This window comes from Mustela erminea, chromosome 8 (genome assembly GCF_009829155.1).
Source record: "Mustela erminea isolate mMusErm1 chromosome 8, mMusErm1.Pri, whole genome shotgun sequence".
NCBI lineage: Eukaryota > Metazoa > Chordata > Mammalia > Carnivora > Mustelidae > Mustela > Mustela erminea.
In genome coordinates this window covers 33364316-33383372 of record NC_045621.1, presented here as the reverse complement: position 1 = coordinate 33383372, position 19057 = coordinate 33364316, and the positions used below count along the sequence as shown (strand labels likewise).

The 19057-nt window shown below is 37.4% G+C and overlaps 1 protein-coding gene across 2 annotated transcripts in view; it reads left to right on the top strand.

Annotated features, from left to right (window-relative positions):
• Window positions 1-19057, top strand: part of CUL3 (cullin 3) — a 94804-nt gene that overhangs the window by 34122 nt on the left and 41625 nt on the right. For both annotated transcript variants that reach the window (XM_032354978.1, XM_032354979.1), the window contains one exon: window positions 7149-7262. In XM_032354978.1, coding sequence (XP_032210869.1) covers window positions 7149-7262 — 114 coding nt within the window. The remainder of the gene's footprint in view (window positions 1-7148; window positions 7263-19057) is intronic.

Sequence of the window (19057 nt, the reverse complement as noted above, 5' to 3'; positions counted from 1 at the left end):
TTATAATTAGTTTTAGCCAATGAATTTCTTTGAGTTACCTAAACATTTAATTAGGATTGGCTGGCTGGGATTTTGCCCAGGCATTGAAACTGAGGGGGTGAAAGAAAATTGCAATTAATTATTTAATTGTGTGTGTTGGCAGCAGGGGTGGGGGGAGAGACTGTGCAGATTATTATTAATGTCTTTGACTCTCCAACCAGCCAAGAACTCCTGGCCCAAGGTAGCATCCTTGTCAATCCATGAAGATACTTAGATAAGAAAACTCGAGGGCAAAGACTGGGAACTTGTAGGTCTTGGCATACTCATGCCTACTGGCCTCTCTTCTCTTCCTCCTTTCCATCCTCTTCCTTTTGCCAATAATTTGATTGAAGATGTGTTTCATGCAACTTGGACATTATCAGTGAACAGATTTTAATCACAGTGCTGAAAAATAAACATTTTCTTTTGATTTAGTAATTCCACTTTAATCTTGGCTGAGGATGTAATTAAAAGGACAGGAAAAGCTATGTTCACAGAAATGAAGAATGTAGTATGCCAGTTTGAATTACTCCAGAGTCATTCATAAGTTGACACCCCTGAAGTAATTAACAATTATTTGGTAATCAGTTTGCCTTTTTTTTTTTTTTTAAGATTTTATTCATTTATTAGTACATGGGAGAGAGCACAAGCTGGGAGGAGGGGCAAGGGAGCTAGAGAAGCAGACTGACAGCCCCTGCCCCTGCCCCTGAGCGCTGGACTTAATCCCTGCAACCTGGAATCATGATCTGAGCTGAAGGCAGTTGCTTACCAACCGAGCCACCAGAGCACCCCTCAAAGTTGCTTTTAAGAATAAACATTGTGACATCCTAGCTTATGTTTACGGTATAATAACTAAACGGCACAATTTGAGAATCATAGTTGTTGCAGATTTTAAAAAGTTGATATTAGCCTTTTATTTTCATATACATTTCTGTGAATTTTAGCCCATGTGTATAGATTCATATAAATGCTGCCATAATTAGTATAGAACATTTCTTCACCCTAGAACACTCCCTGTTTTCCCTTTGTAGTCCTATCCTCCTCCTTCCCTGAGATTTGGCAACCACTGATCTATTCTGTGACTGTAGTTTTGTTTTCTCAAGAATGTCTTGTAAATGGAAATATACAGTCTGTAACCTTTTGAAACAAACGTTTTTCATTCAGCATAGTTATTTTGAGATTGCTCCAAGGTGGTGTATGTATTGGTAGTTTGTTCCTTTTTATTGCTGAATGATACATTCTGTTGGTGAATGTACCACGGTTTACATATCCATTTACCTATTTATTTGTTCAAGGAGTTTTGGATGGTATGTAGTTTTTTTGTGATTATGAAGAGAGCTACTGTGAACATTTATTTAGGTTTTGTGTGTATGTAGGTTTTCATTTCTCTGGGATAAATATTTATGAGTGGGATTGCTAGGTCATACGCCAAACTGTTTTCCTCTAGGGCTATACCATTTTGCATTCTCACTAGCGATGGGTAAGAAGAGTTCTAGTTGTTTGGCATCTTTGTCAGCACTTGGTGTTGTCAGTATATTTTATTTTAGCTATTATAATGGGTATCTTATTTTTAAAATTTTCATTTCCTTAATGGCCAGTGTTGTTGGACATGTTTTCATGTGTAAAATTGCCTTTATATAACATCTTCGGTGAAGTGTCTTTTCAAGTCTTCTGCCCATTTCTTAATTGTTTGCTTTCTTCACTGGGTTGTAAGAGTTTTTTTTTGATCTCTAGAGAGAGAGATTCTGGATACAGATCATTTGATATTTTCTCCCAGTCTGTAGCTTGTTTATTTATTGTTTTAACAGTGTCTGCGAAAGAGAAGTTTCTGATTTTGATGAGGTCCAGTTTATCATTTTTTCCTTTTATAGATAATGCTTTTGGTGTTAGGTTGGCAGTTGGTTAAAATCTCAGATGACTTTTTCTTCCTGCATTTTATTCTGATAGGACCTTTTTTCTTTGAATTGTTATCATGCTATGAAATGCTGTAACTAGGTATTTTTCTCCTAAAGCAGAGGGTAATGTTGAATGTTCATTGTTCTCTAAAAAATCAGGATTCAGAATTGTATCAGTATTATTACAAGTATACAAAACATACTTGTGTTGAAAAAAGAGAGATTGTCTTTTCTTGGTCTTCGGTCAGCCCCTGAATCTTTTTTGTTTTTTAAATAGACTATTTTTTCAGTCATTTTTAGATTCATAGCAGAATTGAGATGGTATAGTCATTTCCCATATTCCCACTTCCTCCCCTACTCTCAGTAGCATCCCATTCCAGAGTGGTACATTTGCTACAGTGACTTGTCATTATCACCCAAAGTCCATAGTTTATGTTAGGGGTCACTCTTCATGTGTTGTACATTCTGTGGATTTTAATGATTGTATAATGAAATGTATCCACCATTATAATACCATATGAAATAGTTGCATTACCCTAAAAATCCTCTGTGCTCTGTCTGTTAATCTTTCCCTCTACCCTAACTCCTCTAGCACCTTGATGATCTTCTTTTGATTTTTTTTTTTAAGATTTTATTTATTTATTTGACAGAGATCACAAGTAGGCAGAGAGGCAGGCAGAGAGAGAGAAGGGAAGCAGGGTCCCTGCTGAGCAAGAGAGCCTGATGAGGGGCTCCATCCCAGGATCCTAGGATCATGACCTGAGCCGAAAGCAGAGGCTTTAACCCACTGAGCCACCCAGGCGCCCCTCTTTCGATCTTTTTATAGTCTCTTTTGTTTTGCCTTTTCCAGAATGTCATGTAGTTGGAGTGATATGGTAGGCAGTAGCATTTTCAGATTGTGTTCTTTCACTTGGTAATTTGCACTTAAGGTGCCTCCATTGGTGGGTTAATGGATCATATCTTTTCAGTGCTAAATAATACTCTTGTTTCTGGATGTACCACAGTGTATTGTTTCACCTACTGAAGGAAGTTTTGGTTGCTTCCACGTTTTGGCAGTTACGAATAAAGCTGCTGTAAACATGTGAGTCTGGGGTTTTGTTTGGATATAAGTTGTCAACTTTTTTGATATTTATAGCAAGGAGCCTAATTGATAGATGGTATGGTGGGAGTATATATAGTTTTGTAAGAACCTACCAAATTGTCCTCCAAAGTGGCTGTGTATCATTTTGCATTCCCACCAGCAGTGAGCAAAAGTGCTTGTTCGCTACATCCTCAGCAGTATTTAGTGTAGTCAGTGTTTTGGATTTTGGCCATTCTGATAAATGTGTAAGGGTGTCTCATTGTTGTTTTAATTTGCAATTTCTTTCTTTCTTTAAAGATTTTATTAAGTAATCTCTACACCCAACATAAGGCTTGAACATACAACCTCAAGACCAAGAGTCGAATACTATACAGACTGAGTCACCCTAGGTGCCCCTCATTTTTCAACTTCTTAATCAGATATTGGACATCTTTCAGTATGCTTAATTGCCATCTGGTTATCTTTTTTGGTGAGGTGGCCAGGTCTTTTGCCAGTATTTTAGATTGGGTTTTCTTGGTGACTTTTATTAATTCCTTGTATATATTGGGTAACAGTCCTTTACCAGATATTTTCTTTCAGTCTGTGTCTTGTCATCTCATGCTCTTGAACAAAATATGTTGCTCTTCAAGGGATTTTAATTTTCTGCCAGGTTCTTGATCTACTGCTCTTGGCTACGTCTGTATCTTGCTTTTTGCAAGGCTAAGTGCCATAAACCAGCCATCAGTTTTCAATTACTCATTTTAGCCTCATTGTCACAGCTGGTCCCATCCTATTCTCCGTTTCCATGGCTTTGTTGCTTGGTTTTTCCTTGTTTCACCCCTCAAATTCTAGCTCTTCACCTGGATAACCTTCATGTAGCTTTTCCTATATAGTAATGGTGGATATACTTGGTCTGCTTGCCCCCTACGGTACTGGTACCACCTCTACAGCAGGGTTCCTTCCTGTTTGCCTTTGCTGATGCAAAAACTAATCGTGGTTATGAGGGTGTGAGATTAACCATATTATTCACACACAACTGACCCCAATTCCTATCTCTTGTAAATTTTATGTATTCTGTTAACAGTTTGTAAAATAAGAGTTAAATCTTTTTATCCCCTACTTAATGTGTTTTTTGGTTTAAATACAAACTTACCTTTTAAAAAGCCCATTTTAATCTTCATAAAGGTAGAATTTTCATCTCATTCCTACCTTTTATTATGTATATTTGAGCATATATTTGTTCACTTTTCATCTCTCAGAGTAGAAGGACAATTTTCTGAGGCATCACTAGCAGAAGAATTATTTATTCATAGAGTGATCTGAATAATTAAGAGAATGCAGCAAGTGTATGTTAAGCATTTATTTTATTTCTTATAGTCCTGTATCTGTGTGTGTGAGCGTAATCATTCAAAAATAAACGTAACAGAGTATGTCTGACCAGCAGGAGATCTTCTGGGGCACCTTTACAACTCTCATGTCCAGTGATAGAGGTTAATTATTGTGAATGTATTTAATATTGAATTTTATTTACACTTAAAAATTACTAAGATGATAAAGTTTACATTATATAAAAATGATGTATCATTTGTGCTTAGGTCATTGGCCAAAGCAGATCCATGACCACATCTAACTTCAGCAGTAAAAAAACAAAGTAAAAATAACAAAATTAATAGCAGCTATTTTCTGCTAAGTAAAATTCATTGTTACTGATTTGTCAGGGTAATTTTTTGAGGCATGATGCAAATAAAGCAGTTTTATCATTTATGACACATTGTGCTAGTTGATCACATTTTTATTTTGTTGAAAGGCAGGTGTAAGTATAAATATTAGATAAATACTTGAGGTGTTTTATTTGGAAGTGTATATAAATCAGTATATAAAACACGTGTCTTTTAAAAATTTTTAAAATTTGAGTGGTCAGTTTTTCATTCATTTAACAGATATACCAAGCACATTTTTGCGTTCCAAAATTAGGGTGACTTTGTTAACATGTAACTGAATTTATAACAGAGGGGTATTCAGAAGTTAACTTAAGTCATTAAGAATAATTGTTAGATATATAGTACTGTTTCCCTAGTATTGTCATTATTTAATTTAATTGCTATTCAGAATTTAGTGGTTCACTGAAAGTATATGAAGATTGGTGAGGAATTTTATAAATAGGCATATTTTCAGTTTGTGGGGTTTTTTTAAGTGTTAGCTGTCATGGGAATTTGCATCTGACAAGTGCCAGACTTAATGAATTGGAATAAATGCTTTAGTATTCACTTTACAAAAAAGTATTTTAACACAGTACTATCTATGAACCAACGTGTGTGTCACTTTTGATATAGTCAGTATGCTTATGAGTGATATGTTTTAAAGTCAAGGAGCTTATTAGTCTTATGAAGAAAAGATCACATGTGATACAGTGCTAAATTATGTGATATGGGCTAGTGATTTTCAGACTACACATTTACTAGAACAGACATTGTTTCATCACTAAGATCTCCTAACGGGTGTTTTTCTTCTAATATGTAAGAAAAATTAGTTACAGTTTTCTCAATTTTAATTTATTCTCCCGTTTGTGGGTATAGTGTGTTTTGTGTGTGTGTGTATATATATATATATTTTTTTTTTTTTTCGGTCTTCGGCACTTGCCACTACTTGTTTATACTTGTTTATAGTAGTGCTAATATGCAGTGACATTTTATTTACTGTTTATAATTCAAGTTTATAGGTATCTATATATCTCAACACACATTAAATAATTTGTTTCTCACAAAACACCATGACTTCAGATTCTCCCCAACCTAAAAATGTTTAATCACTACTAGAGGTGTTTGGAGCTAGAACGTGTCTGGTTAGGGCTAGACCATGGAGGATTTGGGTGGGTTGGAATAATTAGGGAGGTTGGCAGTATAGTCCCAAAGTTACAGGAACTCAGAGGACAAACTGCTTCTTTATAATAAAGCTAGAATCAGTCTAAATTCCATTTTCTAGTCAGTAATCATATCATTGGACAGATAGCGTAGCAGGAAGTACTAGTAGTTAGGAATTTATTGGAGAAGGTGGCAATATGCTTGTGGACTATGGAAAGGAATTCTTGGAGTCTGAGTAGTCTTAGCAAGATTGCATTGCAAAGGCACTTCAGACTCAAGGCAACTTGATGTGCAAAGATAGATATCCTGAAAAAGCTTACCATGTTGATGGTGGATCATGGTATTGGAGGGTAGGGTGAATAAAGTAAAGGGTCTTCTAGATGCCAGGCACTGTTCTAGGTGTGGGAGGCACACATGAAAAAAGACAAAATCCCAGCTGGTGTGGATCTTGCATTTTAGTGAGAGGAAAGTAAGTAGATAAATAGGTAAAACAGTAGGCAGTGACAAGTACTGTGAGGAAAAATTAGTGCAAAGAGTGGAGATAGAAGTTGTTTGAAATAGGGTGATCAGGAAAGACCTCTTTGTGAAAGTGAAACTTGGGTAGAAAATGGGTGTAAGCTGTGTGAAATGTGCAGAGCAAAGGGTAGAACACAGTTGTTGGATGCAGCCCCACAGTAGCTGGAGCAGGGTGAGTTAATAGTTTATGCTCAGTAAGTGTTGGCCGAGTGCCAGGCACTGTTCTCAGTGTGTCACTAGTGTTCATTTAACCTCTACAGCAATTCTGTGAAATGGATACTGTTTCACATGTAAGGAAATTGAGGCACAGAGCTGCAATAAATTTACCCAAGGTGACACAGCTAGTCAGGGAGCTGGAGTTGAGCCCAGTAGTTTGACTCCTAAGTCAACATTTTTAACCATTCTGCAAGGATGGGGAAGGGGAGGTGTGGTAAGAAATTTAGTTGGAACAATAGCCTGGAACCAATTCTCTGGGGCCCTGTAGTTCCTTAAAGTATTTAGGATTTTATTTTGACTGTGATGTTAGGTTGTTGGAGGGTTGAGAACTGCCCAGGAGGTTGCTTTATGATTCCGGAGATCAGGAGATGGGTCTGGACTATACAACACATTTGTTAGTTATCTGTATTTAGGTTATATTGTAGCTTAAAATATTTCTACTGGCCTATAACCTATTTCTGTGATGTAAAATTGAATATTCCATACGATTTTATTGAACAGATATGTGCATGTATACATATGAGAGTGTGTTTGTGTGTGTGCACGTGTGTAAAATACTTTAATGAACTCTTCTGTTAATAGGTGCGAGAAGATGTACTAAATTCATTGAATAACAACTTTCTTCAAACGCTAAATCAAGCTTGGAATGATCATCAAACAGCTATGGTGATGATTAGAGACATACTAATGTATATGGTAAGTAGAGCTTTTTTTGTTTTTCCTTTAAGAAGTTGGGCATTTTACGGGCACCTGGGTGGCTCAGTGTCTTAAGCCTCTGCCTTCGGCTCAGGTCATGATCTCAGGGTCCTGGGATCGAGTCCCGTATCAGGCTCTCTGCTCAGCAGGGAGCCTGCTTCCTCCTCTCTTTCTCTCTCTGCCTGCCTCTCTGCCTACTTGTGATCTGTCTGTCAAATAAATGAATACTATCTTTTAAAAAAAAAAAAAGAAGTAGTTAGGCATTTCAAAACAGTGTCTGTCTTCTTTCTGTCCCTTTAGTTGAATGGCACAGGTCAGTGTGGAAGGTGTTACTTTAAAAAAAATAAATACTTCCTTTACAGGGACCAGCCTTAGCTTATATGAAGTAGTACCTTAATTATTCATATATTTAATGATTAGAATGGAAGACTAAAAGAGAAAGGTCTAATTTTTTTTTCTCAGTATATAACACTTGTACTTAAAAATGGAAAATGCTGAATGTCTCTTTTTGAGTAACAGTGGTTGAATGACAGCATGAGAGATGAAAGCTTAGTACTCTTACATGTTTTTAAAAACCTAATGTCTTTACATCTTCAGTGATGAGGTGTCATTTTATACAAATATGCTTGTAATAATTATATTCTAATAGCTGCTGTCTTAATAGTAAATCTTTGCAGTATATGTTATTCAGATACATATTCCATTTTTTACCTGTTAACTATTGTTTTTTGTTTTTGTCAGTCAAGGAGAATACCGTATTCAACAATTTGGAAAACATTGACATGAGCTAAGCTGTTTAATGACTATAAAGGAGATTAAACTATCGAGTTTTTTTCTTACCTTTGTGTGATTATAGAACGGAGCCAGATTCATCAAGCTTAATTACTGTGTCAGTGCAAAATTAACAAGTCTAATAACTTTTCTTGTTACTTCAGTGTTTATATTTGGGAATTGGATATACGGTTTTCTTTTAAGGTTTTACTCTCTGTTTTTCAAATTTTTATTTTCAGTTTCTTTAGTTTGATTCTAGCTATAGTGATGAGAGCATGTCCTAGTTTCTTTCACTTGCTAGCATAAAGCAGTGGTTGGAAAGAATTTCTAATGAGAGTAAACAGCTCTGGAGTTTTTTGTTCTGCTCAGAGAATGCAGTCAGGCCTATTACCCCTGGTTTTACAGGGCTTAGTGGCAAGGGGGTCAGGGAGAGGCTACTTCAATTTTTAGGGGTTGGTAAAAAAGTAGAACAGTATTTAGCCTTTCTGAGCCTCATTTTCCTCTTCAGGATGTAGATTCATTCTGTGCTGACATTTTGAGGTAAATGAGATAACATGTGAAAACATACAATGCCTTGGATATAAATGTGAAGTAAGTTAGCTTATATTGTTCTCATTAAGTTCTAGAATTGACGAGTCTTTAAATTTTAACACTAACAAACAGTAAGATAGAAAACCACTTGTAATTTTATGGTCCATTACTCTATTGATAAAAGAAGTATTTCAAGATTATACACACAGTCACTCTTACATGTTTTAAAAAATTTCTGCTTCATTTCACTTCCCTTTTAGGGGGTGGGGGTGAGGTTTCCCAAATGAAATGTCAAACCTTGAATCCTGACTGCTATGTGACGAAAGTCAAGAAATAAATCAGTTTATTCCTCGGCTTCCTCATTTATAAAATGAAAATAATATTTTGCTCATTGGGTAGGGTAGCCATGATGCTTGAAGGTGCCATTCATATAGAGTACTATAGCCCCTGGACCAAGTAATGTGCTCAGTAAAAACTTACTAGGATTAAGGTTTCTTGTCCCTTTATCCTTTCATCAAACCTGTCTGATAGGACCACAGCCCTGGATAAAACCAGCAACCTACCTTTCCTGGGCCTCTGCTGGAGGAAACTCCCAACAGGGTAGATCATTACCACTGTTTGTCCTTTGTCACAATGTCCAGTTGACCCTGCACACTGTCCAGTTGTCTTATTTCCCCTCTACTAGTTTCTCTCCAAACCTCCAGCTTTCCTGCTGGCCTCCTCACTCTTAAATGATATTGCCTTCCATGTCTCACAGAAAAGAGCAAGCATCAGGTGGAACTTATATTCGTTTCTTAACCACTAAATCTACAGTTTTGCCTGTATTTTTTCCCTTTTGTGTTTTTCCATTTCCCTCTTGTTTTAATGGAGGCATTGTCTTCCCTCATGTTAAAGGCCAGTTTTCCTCTTGTGCTTAAGCAGGATCACATCCCGTTCTACGTTGTCAAAAACCTCAAGTGTTTTCAGGTTCTACCTTTTTACTGAGTCTTATTTATACACATGAGACATGTTTAGACTACTCACATCCTCAGAATCCTACTAAATTTTCTGTTTTACTCTGTGCTGCCCCCTAGGGTCATTGTCATTCACAGGCAAATGTTGACCCTTGGCTATCTCCCTTTTCTCATCTTTGATTCACTTTGAATACATTCCAGTTAAGCTTCTTCCTCAATTAATGCTCTTTAGTCTTGCTCTTAGGAGGATCACCATGTCTGAAGGCAGAGATCACTGCAAATCCTTGTGCTCCTTGATTTTTTTTCTGCAGCACTGGGGACAGTTGACTACTCTTTTCTTTTCACATGCTGGCCTTTGGTTTCAATGACATAGCATTCCCTTGGTATGCCTCCTGCCTTTCCGACTATTCCTTCTCAGCTACTCCTCCTCCTCTGCCCTTTAAGTAGAGGCAGTCTTAGTAACTTAGGGCTTAGTAACCTGGACTTCCTCCTCCTGGTTCACCTCAGTTCCTGCTGTAGCTTCGGTTAGTGCCTCTGTGCAGATGATTCCCAAATCACATCTCAATTCTCATTTTCTGAGATTAAGATTTGTTATATTCATTTGTCAAGTTGATGGCCATCTTTGTTGTCTGAGAGGGACTTCAAAGTTGGCGTTTCCAAATGAATGCAAAATTGGTACCATTCTATTTGTTCATGCCAGAAACCTGGGAATTACTCTTGTCAGTGTCTTCACCCTCCATCATATATTTCTAGAATCTGCAGCTTTTCGATTTTCATAATTACCCAGCAGGAAAGCACCTTCGTTTCTCTCTCAGAGCATTTCGTGACTAGTCTTAGAACACTTGCTGTGCTCCTAGAGTGCTTAGTTGAAAGCATGTGATCGAGTCTGCTGAAGTTCTTATTGCTCATCTTGAAATCTTCATACATGTCTTCTTTGTGGAAATGTTTCTAGAACGTTTCCTCTCCGTATGTGATTTGCTCCTACTTATCCTTTAAGTCTCAGTAGATTTCTGGTAAGGATTCCCTGACCTACGCTGTGTACTGCCTACTGGCCGCAGTTGCTCTCCTTGTACCCAGTGCTCCTCCTTGTACCCAGTGCTCCTCCTTTGTGTCATTTATCACAGTCATCATTAACAGCTGTTTAGGGCCTTGTTTCCCCATTAGACTGAACATTATGAAGAGGGGCCAGTAGTGTCTTGTCACCACTGTGTCCCCAACACCTATCACAGCTTGCACCAACTAGGCATTCAAGTGTAACTTGAATAAATAGATGTACGTGGAATCTTTTTTAAAAAATAGATTATAGATTATAATAGATATAGATTATAGACTTACAGATTTAATAGATTATACATTTTTTAGTAGATTATAGATTATAGTTTTTATAGATTATAAATTAATTTTTAATAGATTATAGATTACAGTTTTGCAAAATGCCTTTTTTTTTTTTTTAAAGATTCATTTATTTATTTATTTGACAGAGAGATCACAAGTAGACAGAGAGGCAGGCAGAGAGAGAGAGAAGCAGGCTCCCTGTTGAGCAGAGAGCCCGACGCGGAACTCGATCTCAGGACCCCGAGATCATGACCTGAGCTGAAGGCAGCGGCTTAACCCACTGAGCCACCCAGGCGCCCGCAAAATGCTTTTTAAATTATGCTATTGTTTGTCTGCCTTCCGGTCAGGTCATAATCTCAGTGTCCTGGGATCAAGCCCTGCATTGAGCTCCCTGCTCAGTGGGGAGTCTGCTTCTCCCTCTGCACCTCTCACCCTTTGTGCTGCTTGTGCACACTCACGTACTCTTTTTCTCAAGTAAATAAGTAAATAAATAATCTTTTAAAAAATATACTATTGTTGGGGTGTTGGAGTAGCTCAGTCAGTTTAAGTGTCTGACTCTTGATTTTGGGCTCAGGTCCTGATCTCAGAATCCTAGGATTCACCTGCATAGGGTTCCGTGCTCAATAGGGAGTCTGCTTGTCCCTCTGAGCCTCCCCCTGCTTCTCTTCGCTCTTTCTTGAATAATAAAATCTTTTAAAAATACATGCTGTTAAGGATTTGGAGAGAATTTCAGGTGTTGTTGATAAGATATCTTCACATTCCACAAGATAGAATTCTTTCATTTTCATACTCTTTTATTCTCTTTACTTTGCCTTTTTATGCTTAGTATTCTGGGCTTAATTAGATAAGTGCTTTTTAAAATTAAGGTAAAATTTTATACATTGAAATGTGCAGAACTGGAGTTAGAAAATTACTTTGACAAATACAGGCATTTATTTAACCAATACTTTGGTCAGAAAATACAAATGCTTTTAATTGCCAGGAATCTAAGGACTTTTTCCTCTTGATGTCTGCATTTTCTTTGAAGAGTTTTACCATCGTTCCAGAGTTCTCAGGTGACATAACCTGCTAGATAGGGCACATATCTGAATCATACTGGTTGAACCGTCATGGATCCTAGACAGATAACCTTCTGATGGTGAATACTGGCTATAACTGTTGGAATTCTAGATCTCAGGCTCCGAGAGGGAGGAGAGAAGATTCTTCACTATCTACCTACCTACCACCTACCTACTCAGCTAGCTGACTTTTACTCTTTACAAGGAGATGTCTGTAAAATGTCATTCATCAGCCTCGATGTATAGATACTATGGGACACACTGACTCTTGAAAATGAAAGGGGAATCATTGGTTATATGGAGGCAGCCACTGGTCACACTTTGTTCCACATAACTTGGTTTTGCGGCGTGTGCAGCATTTCAAAAAGAAATGTGTACATGTCTCTAGATGGAACATGTCACTTCTGGTTTCTGCCACTCTGCCCCTTCCTAATATTTGAAACTTACATGTTGAACTTCTAAGATTGGTTTGGGGCTACTTAGTAAAAGTTTCATTTTCAGTTTTAATTGTTCAAAAGATTAGTGATTGGAGAAAGATGTGAGCATTTTACAAGAAAATTTGTCCTGGTTCTATAATAGTTTTAATTGTCAATATAGTGCATAAGTATATGTTACTATTCAGTTAATTTTTCTTTGTAAACTGTAAAAATGACGGGATGCCTGGGGACTCAGTCGGTTAAGCGTCTGTCTTCCACACTGGTCGTGATCCCAGGGTCCTAGGATCAAATTCTGCATCCTGCTCCCTGCTCAGTGGGGAGCCTGCTTCTCACTCTACCTGCCACTCCCCCTGCTATCTTCTCCCTGCCTCCCACTCTCTCTCCTTCCCTCTCTAACAAATAAATAAAATCCTTCAAAAAAATTTAAAAACTATAAAAATAAATATAGTATGAAGGGAAGTTAAAGTTATGGATGGTATTCTATAGGCTACTTTTGAGCAATTAGAATTAATGGCAAAGGAAATAGAAAAACGTTTTCTAATGTAATACATAGGGTTACTGGAAAGTTAGTAGAGAAGTTTTCTGCATAAAGCTGTGGCAACTTTATTTTCATTTTTTTACTTGAATTTGTCCATACTACAGTCATTTTCACAAATAGCAGAGCTATAGTGTCATTGCAGGTTTTCCTTAAAGGGAGGCTGTGAGTTCATAGGCACAAGGTGAGAGTTAACCCAGGAAGGGAGGGTCACTGCTTCTTTGAGCTGTTTATTTGGAAAGTCATTAAGGATGAGTAAAGAGGTCAAGCAGAATGTAGCAATAACATTGTGAAGAAGAGAGAAGCTAAAGAACTTTTGATGCTCTTGGTCTCCTTTGTAAAGTAGAAGGTGGGACCATTGGTTTAGGGACTGAAGTATGTGAGGTGTTAAAGAATGGTTAAAGAAGGCTGAGTAGTGATCCCCCAGACATGCCCATGACTAGTGTCCGGAACCTACGGATTGTTACCTTATAGGGCAAAAGGAACTTTGCAGGTGATTAGGTTAAGGATTTTGAGAGGTTGAGATTGTTCTAGGTCATCCTAGTGGGCCTGGTGGAATCACAGGGTCATTACAGAAGGAGGGTCAATAAGAGATGGAGGTGATGTAACAGAAGCAGAGATTGGAATGATAGGCTTTGAAGATGGAGGAGGAGCTATATCTGAGTACAGCTAGCCACTAGAAGTTGGAAAAGGCAAGAAAGTGGACTCCCTCCTCAGATCATCTAAAAGGAATCAGCCCTGTTGATATATTGACTTAAGTCCAGGGAAACTGATTTAGTCTTCTGAACTCTAGAGCTGTGAAAAAGTAGTAAGCTACTAAATTTGTGGTTGTGTACTCAGCAACAATAGGACTAATGCAAGGAAAAGGTTTGGAGGCTCTCTTGTGCTGGGGTCAGCTCTTTGTAAATAAATGGATCATCTCGTAGTTAGTTGTAAGGGAGTAAATTAGGCAAGAGTTGGCACAGAGTTTATATAGTAGAGTTGATCAGCAGAGTTTTTACTTTTTCCAGGTGTACTTGGCAGTCTTAGATAAGAATGCTCAGGTAAATTTAGCCTTACGGGGGGGGGGGGGGCGGATTTTAATGTAGTAACATTATCGAAACGGTTGATTGTTGATTGTGAGTCTGTGCTCTTTAATAAGTAGGCATCTGAGTCATAAGATCCCAGGAAATGGAGGTATTAGGTATTAGGGATGAGTAGACCTGGAGACCCAGTTGAGAGTAAGGAGCAGGTTCCTTTCAGTGTAACAAAGTAGGAAAGGTGTGAGGAAAAAGATCTCCAGGGCCAGAGATATTTGGTGTCTTCTAATGAGGGTCAGGGTTTGCCTATATCAGTATGTGGGTGAAGGGAGTCCTGATAAAGGTGGGGGTAAATATTTAGGCACCTGTAAACAGCATGTCAGATTGGTCATTCTTGTCAGTGTCGGAGTTACCAGTGATAATAGGTGGCAGGAAGCAGAGTTGAAAGAAAGAAGTAAGCTGTTCGCCGAAGCTACCAAGAATTTGTGTGTTTTGGGAAGTCAGAAGATAGGGTGAGAAGGATGAGAACACTCAGATGCTGAAATTCTTCTCCATGTTTTTTCCTGTAGGTTTTGAGGCTTTGAGTGTTTCTTCTTTACAGCATTCTAGATTGCACATTTAGAGAAGTTTGAAAATGACTTTATTCTGAACAACACAGATAGGTTGCTTAAGAGTCTTTTTGGCACTTCCTCTGCTCTTAAAATGTCATCTTAAATACAAAATAATAGAAAATAGGATCCAGTGGCTTTGAGATTATTAAGTTTTGCACCTGTTCAATATTTTTCCTGACTGGAACAACAGGCTTTCCCCATCTGTGCTGTAGTTTTTGTATTTGTGACTGATAGTATAAATACCTTGGCATTTTTTTGTGGTTAGATCCCAAGCCAAGTACTAGACCTTTATGTTTAAAAAAAGTCATCATCATAAATACTGTTGAAGGTCAAGAATGTTGTGCTTGATAATGAGGATTTCATCTTGCCTTCCATCTCAGTTACTCTTTCTGACAAATTGATAGACCCGTAAACCCCTTGATTACCATGCCCTGACAACTGTTTTTGTGTGTGGAGTGATGATGTGGCAGTCCATGAGGTTGACTTAAGGGAGGCACGTATTCATTCAGCATGAAGTAGGCCCTGTGGTATGGTCAGAAATAGAGCACATATTTCTTGAGGTAGTAAAGGAAATGAAACTTTTGTTCATAAAGGGTACTGCCCCATGTTGTCTGTATGTGCACAAACTTATGTGTACAGATTTCCTGTGTGTGTGTGTGTGTGTGTGTGTGTGTGCGTGTGTGTGTGTTTCCTGTAGGAAATGGGGAATAGTGGAGAAAAAAATATTTAATGATGAATTAAGATACACTTGGCTTTAGTTCCTACATTGTCATTTATTCGCTTAAGTTACTTCTCTAGGTAAAACTCTTTAATTCCTTATTTATAAGGAAAATAGATTTATTGGGTAAGAGCTCTGGTTTTTATCTCTTTGGGGTTTTGACCCTCTACCAAAAGTAGGTATTTGCATCTACATACCATACAACGTACACTTTTGTTTGCAATTTCAGGTGGTTTATGGGTTCCCTAAGGCCTGTCTATGGGATCGGGTTGAGGATGTGTTGGTTAGATCATTTTAAGTTTTCAAGTCTTTCAACTCTGACATTTTACACCTTTTTTTTTTTTTTAAGATTTTTATTTATTTGACAGATCACAAGTAGGCAGAGAAGCAGGCAGAGGGGGGTGGGGGAACAGACTCCCTGCTGAGCAGCGAGAGCCGGAGGCGGGGCTCCTTCCCAGGATCCTGGGATCAAGACCTGAGCCGAAGGGAGCGGTTTAATCAACTAAGCCACTCAGGTGCCCCATACACCTTTCTAAAACTGAAAGTGATCAGTTACTTGTGTTGTTTGTGATAAAGGAAAAAACAAGAGGTGAGAGTAGATTAGTATTAAGCTGATGACAGTTTCTTTAAGAACTCTTAAAGTGGGTTGATAGAGCATCAGTTGGCTAGGAGTCTATTCAGTACTATTCCTTGTAATAGCACCTAACACTTTCAAAGCCCTTAGTGTGTGTCTGGCATTGTTTTTAGCATATTTAAGTATATTTCATTTAATTCTTAAATTGTTGCTATTTTTATTGTTGCTGTTTTTAAGCAGTAGTTTGGGAAAGCAATAATTTTTATTTTTTACTAATAGAATTTTTATTCTTAAATTTTTTTAGAAAAGTAAAAATACTTTTCTGAATATATAGCAATATATACTCTTTATTACATGGCTGCATCTCTTTTCTAAATGTTTTAAATACCTGACCTTCGAGGTAAGTATTGTACTCTCCATTTCATAAATGAATAAATCAAGGTTAGAGAAGATAATCTGTCAAGATCACACAGTTACAATATTACTAGAATAGTGAATCCAAGTCTTTTTTTAATTCAAAGCCCATAGTCTTCACCACTTGGCCTGAACCACCTCAGTGCAACAGAATTACGTGTATTGACTCTGCTTAACAGAATTTCTGATATTTTTTTTTTAAAGATTTCATTTATTTGAGAGAGCATACGTGAGCCCACAGGGGAGGAGCAAAGGGAAAGGGAGATAATCTCTAGCTGACTCTGCACTGGAGCTCAATCCCACAACTGTGAGATCGTGACCTGAGCCGAAACTAAGAGACACTTAACTGACTGAGCCACCCAGGGGCTCCCAGAATTTATGATGATTTACTCAGAGTTGAGCTAACATTCATTTACCTTCGTGCTTATGAGGATAAATTCATTCATTCAGCAAGTATACAATGAGTGTATTATGTATCAAGCATTGCTCTCAACAACTGTGATTTCTTTTTCCAAGTTCTGTCATTGGGCAGTTTTATGATGCAGACATCTGTTTGGGCAGATAGCCTTGGTTCCCCAAATGGAATTGAAGAACAGTGACTTTTTCCATGCTCCCAAGTGTAAGCTATTGAAGCATATTAGAATAGTATTCTGGTTTCGTTTCTTCTTATTTTGTTTGAATCTGATATTAAAATTCTCCTTGAAGAGTGACTTGGTTAAGACTTAAGTTTCCTAATTGTCATCAGAAGTTACTTAACACCATCATTACCAGAATATCTCGAAAATCACCAAAAATATTAGATGCCTTAGTGTTTATTCTATCCAGTTGATAGTACTCTAGCCCTGCAGTAATTTGAAAGTCCTCTTCTAATTTTTTTGACACTTTTGTTGACATGTAACATAAATAAAAGTGGAAAAGTCTTGTTGTGTGCATTTTTTTAAATGTGGGTTTTGTAGGATTTTTGCTTTTTAGTAATTTGTGGGAGGTTTTTATATATGCTGGGTAAAAGTTCTTTGTAGATATATGTTTTTATTGTTTGTCTGTTTTTGAGCTCAATGTGGGGCTTAAACTCGCCATCCAAGATCAAGACCTGAGCTGAGATCAGAAATCAGGCACTTAACCGACTGAGCCATCAAGGTGCCCTTCTAGATGTATTTTAGATACTATATTCCATTCTGGGCATGCCTTTTTCCCTCTCTTTTAATGGTGTCTCTGAAGAGAAGCTTTAAATTTCAGTTATTTACAGTTTTTCAAACTGCAGTTGTTGAATAAAGTGCTATATAAACATCTCTTTGGTTAAATTTGTTAACCATATTCAAATTGTCCACATCTTCCACATCTTCCCTAAATATTTTTGTTTGCTTGTCCTGTCAGCTCCTGAGAAATGTTAAAATCTTTAGATTTGACTATGGATTTGTTTTTTTCTCCTTTTAATTGACATATTTTGAGGGTTTTGTTATAAAATGAATATAAATTTTAGGGCTACTTGATTTTCCTGTTGAGTTGACTCTTATTTTTATGAAATATCCTTCTTTATTTCCTATACTTCTTGCTTTAAAGTCTACTTTGTGTAGTATTACTATATGAGTTTTATTTTGGTTGTTGTTTATATGGCAGATTTCACCCCATCCTTTCCTTTCCACCTTTTTGTGTCCTTAGCATTTATAAGCCCCATACAGTAATAGGCTTTTTAAGCCATCTGATAATTTTTGTTCTTAGATTGAAGCATATGGCTTATTTATGTTTAATATAATTACTAGTACATTTGGGTGCAAGTTTGCCATTATATTGGATTTTTTTTTTTTCTGTCTCACCTATTCTTTATTGAATTTTCCCAGCTTCCTGTGCCTTTTTTTTTTTTAAGGTGAATGGAGTATGTTTTATTATCCATTTATATTACCTTGTGTTACTTATATTTATATATTCTTTTTCTAAACTATTTTTGTGGCTACCTTAGAGATTATAACATAGATCCTTGACTTAGAGTTTACTTTATATATGTATATATTTTAGCCGCTTCCTGGGGGGGGGGGGGTCTTAGAATGCTTTGACTTCCTGAAGTTTTTTCCCCCTTGGTTTTTAGATATTTGGTACTGGCTATTTTTTTTGGTATGGAGGACAAACCTGCAAATTTTGTCAACATTGTGCATGAAAAATTGGGAGACCCTGGATGGTATCTTCCTTCCAAGGAAATGTAATCATCTTCTGCCAGGCAGGCATAATATGGGCAAATCACCATGATCTAGTTGAAGCTGGCTTTTAGGCTCTAAGTTTGTCTATTTTGAGTTTCCCTTTATTTCTGAATCGTGTCGTTACTGGTAGAGAATAGCTATCTGGGGTCTAGATGTTACCATGCCTTGAATTCCATCTTTTGTCTCCTCACCATTTCAAGTCTTCCAGTTGTGGTCTCTTCAGCCCTTTAGCCTCCCAGTGCTGCTTTGTGTTTGGTGTTTGGTGTCTTGCCCATGCTTACGTGGTTTGTCAGTAAACATCTTGACAAAAACTGCTTGCAAAAAGTTCTGGTTCTTCTATGCATTTCTTTCTTTTCAGACTTTGGCTTCCTAAGTCTTAGCTGCTTGATAGCCAGCCTACCTGTGACTTTCTGCTGAGCCTCTCGTTTCCAGTTTCCCAGATAAAACCAATGACCCAAGGAAAAGACTGAGGGTGAATGTTGATCTATTTTCAGTGTACCTACTTGCCTTTTTTCCAGAATCTTGGCCCCACAAGTCCAGGTTGCCTTTGTTGCTCTTTGATGCTTTTAAACAGTTGGTGTTTGTTTACTTAAATTGTTGTGAAATGCAGTTAACATACAATTTATTGTCTTAACCAATTTTAAGTG